Source organism: Glycine max, chromosome 12 (genome assembly GCF_000004515.6).
Source record: "Glycine max cultivar Williams 82 chromosome 12, Glycine_max_v4.0, whole genome shotgun sequence".
In the NCBI taxonomy this organism is placed as follows: domain Eukaryota; kingdom Viridiplantae; phylum Streptophyta; class Magnoliopsida; order Fabales; family Fabaceae; genus Glycine; species Glycine max.
This window is the reverse complement of record NC_038248.2, coordinates 17,028,900-17,034,045: the sequence shown is the minus strand read 5'-3', so window position 1 is coordinate 17,034,045 and position 5,146 is coordinate 17,028,900. Positions and strand designations below refer to the sequence as shown.

The following is a 5,146-nucleotide window of genomic DNA, read 5'->3' as shown; positions in this document are numbered from 1 at the left end:
AAACAAAAAAGTAAAAAAAAAAATATATTACATGACAAATATGTTCCTATCATGACAATTACATATGACTACAATAACAATTATGTCAGTAACAAATTCGTTCCTTTGTTACGTAGACTTATTTTATAGACGACAGTGACAGACGAAAATTAACGGGTAAAGAATTAACAATTAGATATATTTATCACACTCTTTGTACTTATAAAAACTAAACTAACTCTTTTGTATTTTTATCTTTGAGAGACACATTAACAATAAATTACATACTTAAAACAAAATTGCCTATTTACCTAAAAAAAAATCCCAAACCCCAGCCCAACGCTCCCGAATTGCCAAACTTGGTTCCAAGTACCAAGTACAACACCAAAGTCCATCTTAGTAATTTCACCAAATTTTCTTATACTATAAAAGCCAACGGGCTCCACTGTGCACATATTCCTTGGTCATTCCTCCCTCGCCACTTTCTTCCTAATTCTCTCAATAAGGGTTTTACTTTTTTGCTTAAACCCGCGGCCATGGCGACGAGGGCAGCAGTGGCGGCGCCGCGCGTTTTTCGGCGGTTTTTCTGCACAAACTCAGCCTCTCCTTCTTTCCCCTTCGTTCCTACGCCGCCTCCTGGCGCCACCCCCACTCCAACTCGACCCACGGCGGAGCCCAACCCCAACCTCTTCGTCTCTGGTCTCTCTCAATTTTCTTTTACTGATAGTTAAATTAAATTATTTTTTAATTTGTTATTGTTGTTGTTTATTGATTTGACGACAGTAAAAAGTTCTGGACTTGTTGTCGTCTGGTACTGTATAATTAGTATAACCACTAACTACATTAGTTAAGAAATTAAAAGTAGAAATATTTGTATTTAGATGCGTATTATCCGTGAAGCTAGCGAATGCTAGCAAATGGAGTCCTGGATTAGCTGCTGCTTGTGAAGTATGGAAGGAGATCGAATTTGAATTCCAAGCAATGGATACTTTGTAAGCAGAGAATTAATTGCAATTAAACTCGGTCCAATCTTTTCCTAAAAGGATTGAGTCGAATACAATACTACAATACAAAGATACTTATTATATAAAAATATATGTTCATGATTTTTTGGGTTCTCCTATGATTCTTACAGTAAATACTTTCTCCTTTTTACTTCCTTAACCAGTGCGCTTAGGCGTTATTGAATTGTGAGTTGAATGCGTGTGTTTTGATGTAGTTCTGGGTGGTTTAGGTTTTGAAGAGGTTAAGGTTTGGAGTATATTTTCTCGTTTAACTTTAATCGTCTATTCTTGTCATTGGTGACTCCGAATTTTAAAAGCGGCTTGATTGTGTCTTTTGCAATACTGGCAACTTAACTTAAACAGCTTAAGCTTTATATAAAAAAAAAAAAAAAAACTTTAACAGCTTAAGTTTTTTTTCCCTCTACATATGAATCTATTTTCTTTATAAGTTAATGTTTTAGAAGCTATAAAATAGGTGAGTTGTTGTCTTGTGTTGATATGCTTTTTTATGTTACTATAACATTGTTATGATTCCCTCTCTCCCCTTACACACACACAAACAGAACCCTTACACTGGCGAAGTAGGCTATATAGTATATACTATCTCTGGACTCCAAGACAGAGACAGATTGTCGCATATGAAACATTTCTGGTGAAGGAGCAATGTGAGATGATGTATCAGTCCACAAAATGCAATTTTTGTTATTAGTTTTAAGCACTGAATAAATGAATTGACCTTGAAAAGAGCTTTTGCGAAATCTGTTTGTGAAGTAAAAGGTTTGGTGGTAGGAATAAAGAGTGAGAAACTGAAGGAATGATTAACTAGAAAAAACACTGTAAGAGTTGAAAGTTGAAACTCTTCTATCTGAATTGGTTTAGAGACCAATAGGGGTAAGTAGAAACTAAAGGGGCTGTAATATGGTGGATCTCCCTCAGCTGGTTTTCTGGTATTAGGTCGCAGTGCTGGCAGATTTGGTGGATCTCCCTAACTTGTTGTGTTTGGCACCATAGAAATAGGATCGTGTTCTCAAATGACAGTTTCAACAATAACAAACTGATGGAGGATGTTCTATTTTTTTGCTAGACATGGCTCAAAAACCTGGAAAAAGGATTTGACATACCTTTCCACTACTGGTCCAGTAATATCAGGGATGGATTTTGTAAGCTGGGGGGATTAGTATGTAGATAATGGGTAGTATTGCACCAAATGTTGAGTCAGATTTATGGTTACTTAATTCTTGCTATTCAGCTTGTATTAGGACACCATATTTCTGCATATTTTGGTGTTGTTTTGTAAATACAACAGTAGTACCCCTTGTACTGCTTTTCTAATATAATATATTAATACTTTTGCTAATAAAAAAAGGGGCTGTAATGTGTAAATTGTGTAATAGATGAGTTGGTGTAGAGACTATAGAGATGATATATGCTAGAGAAAGCCTCTAAAGAAAGGAAAACTTCTAAATCCCTGCCCAAATTTATGCTCAGAACATGATCACTACCATCAACCAATCTAAATCAAAGAAACATTTTCCTTAAAAAACAAACTCAGTGCCTAGAACGAGTTGCATTGATTGGTCACTGATTTGCTTTGCTGGCATCCTACCCATTTTGATATAATACACACTGGCTCTAATTATTTGGTTTGCTGACTCAAGAATAAGCAGTAAAGCACTGTAAATTTAAATCCACCAATACATTGCTTTTAAATTTTGATGCTCCAAATTCCCAGGACTGAATGCCCCTTCATTTTTGCTCTTTGGAAATGCCATAGATCTTACAATTGTCTCTTGTAATTCCCCCCTCCCCCACAAATTGTTAGATCAAAGCCTTTTTCACATGCAATGTGTCAGCAGTTTGGCTAACTCCTTGTCACTTGTATTGTTTAGTTGACTATGTTGATTTTTGATGTATCATTTTATCTTACTTTTTAGGTCTTAGCAAACGTACTACTACAGAAAGGCTTCGAGAGGAGTTTGCAAAGTTTGGTGAAGTTGTTCATGGTTTGTTCTCCATGTCTAAGCATATTTTAACATTGAAATTGCTCATCTATTTATGCTTTTATACTTTGTTGTAATATATTGAAAAATTGAAAATATACTCTGAAACGCAACGGTTTCTTCTTTGCTGTTTTCAGCAAGGGTTGTAACTGATCGAGTCTCAGGTTACTCTAAGGGTTTTGGTTTTGTTCAATATGCTACAATAGAAGAGGCTGCAAAGGGCATTGAAGGCATGGATGGCAAGGTAATCTAAATTAAACCTCAAAGCTTACACCTGATGGGCAGACATGGAAATCTCTTTCAGAACATTGTTTGTCTTGGATTAGTGTCTGATTGTGTATAACTGTATATTCATTCAAAGTAAGATTTCAGTATGACAAACTGAGATAATTATGCATTAAATACCAATGCAGCAGCATAGGTGCACATTAGAAGATGAAAATATTGGTATGAATATTTTAAAAATAATTCCCAGGAATCTAACGTTCCTAAGAATTGTAGGGGTGGGTGGGAATCTAAGATTCTTGAAGGGGAAAGTTTTTCATTAACTATGTCTCTCATTACCAGGAATATCTTACACGGCATATTTACGACATTCTTAGGAAACATAATTCCTAGGAAACATGACTCCATGGGATGAAAGAATATTATGTATACCAGACGTTTAGAGTATCTTCTTTTTAGCCACCCCAAACCTGACCTGGATAAATATGCATAGTTTGACATATCAACTCTAAACTTGAGTTTCACTAACAGTTTTCTGATGTTGTGTGGTTACTTTATGCTTTGGCTTTTCTTACCAAACTTTCTGTGGCTATTCCTGTAATGCTGACTGATATTTCCCCAATGCAATGCAGTTTTTGGACGGTTGGGTTATATTTGCAGAGTATGCGAGACCAAGACCACCACCAGGCCAATCTCTAAATAACAACAGTCCTCAGTATGGCCGGCAGTGATTCCTGTTATTTATCTGAAACATTCTTATGCCTCATTGAACTGGTTGTCTCAATTAGCAATTGCAATTCAAAAAGAGTATTATTTACAAGGGCATGGATGCTCGGGTGATCTTTAATTATCTATATAAGTTCTAGATTATTGTAATGGAAGAATAACTTATGACATTGTTGTAATGCAAGATTTCTCGTTGATAGCCTTGCATATTTTGTTGTTATGGTTACTCCAAAGTAGCTTCCTTTTTGTACTTGAGTATTGATGCCAATGTCTGAACTCAATGGGGTTACTCTGGTCTGATAATCCCTTATACTTGAAACGAGATAAAAATGATTAATTGCCTACGATATATGAACATGTTGTAATATTCTTTTCTGGGAGTTTATTTGTGTTCTGTGTTTATGCTTTCTGCAAAACAGCTGCATATCCACCGTTATTGTTACTTGATATGCTTTTTATCTCGTTCCTGCACCTAATTACTACTGAATATTAATGGTGGTTACCATGGCGAGACTTGCACAATTACGCGCACATAATTTGATAGGTGCTAGGTTGTTAGCCATAGGTGTTCACGCAATCTTCTCACATGCAGTGTCAAGTGTCAACACAAATGGGTTTTTTAGTCTACCTTTGGTAAAGAACCACGAATACTAAAACTATACTAGACAGACGCCTTGACATCAGAGCTGAAATGTAGGCATGTCTGACACGACCATAGAAAACCTAATAGTACCTGTCTTAAGGATATTAGCTTATAGTAGGCACTTTAGTATCACGAAAAATGAACAGAACCAAACCCAACAACGAGTAGATGCTATTGAGGCAACAAACTAAGTGACCAAGATCAAAATTGAAAATAAGACTCTGATGATGATTAACATGTGAGAAAATACAAATATTGGATGTAAGTAGACCAAGAGAAACTGATAGGATGGGTCTAGCGGCCCAAATAAGTATTAGCACAACATGAAAAGAGACAGCAAGAACTACGTTTTTCTGATCAATTATTAGAACTGAAACTAAGACTCTAACAAGAATACTGATTATAAACATAAGATGAACACAAACAAACTAAAGCAGAAGCAAAGAGGACGAAACAAAACACAGGTGGCACAAAATAGCAGCAAGAGGAAGTTCGAAAACCAAAATCAACTTAAAAAAGTTGAGAAGAAAATCTCCCAAAGGTGCAAAATGAAAACTCATCATCTTTTC

General features: G+C 35.8%; 1 protein-coding gene across 1 annotated transcript; it reads left to right on the top strand.

Moving 5' to 3' along the window:
- Positions 1–428: 428 nt before the first annotated feature.
- Positions 429–4,283, top strand: LOC100789351 (organelle RRM domain-containing protein 2, mitochondrial). Its single transcript, XM_003539998.5, has 4 exons — positions 429–678; positions 2,918–2,986; positions 3,121–3,227; positions 3,841–4,283. The coding sequence occupies exons 1-4, from the start codon at positions 516–518 to the stop codon at positions 3,937–3,939; spliced, it is 438 nt and encodes a 145-aa protein (XP_003540046.1). The 5' UTR covers positions 429–515; the 3' UTR covers positions 3,940–4,283.
- Positions 4,284–5,146: the final 863 nt, after the last annotated feature.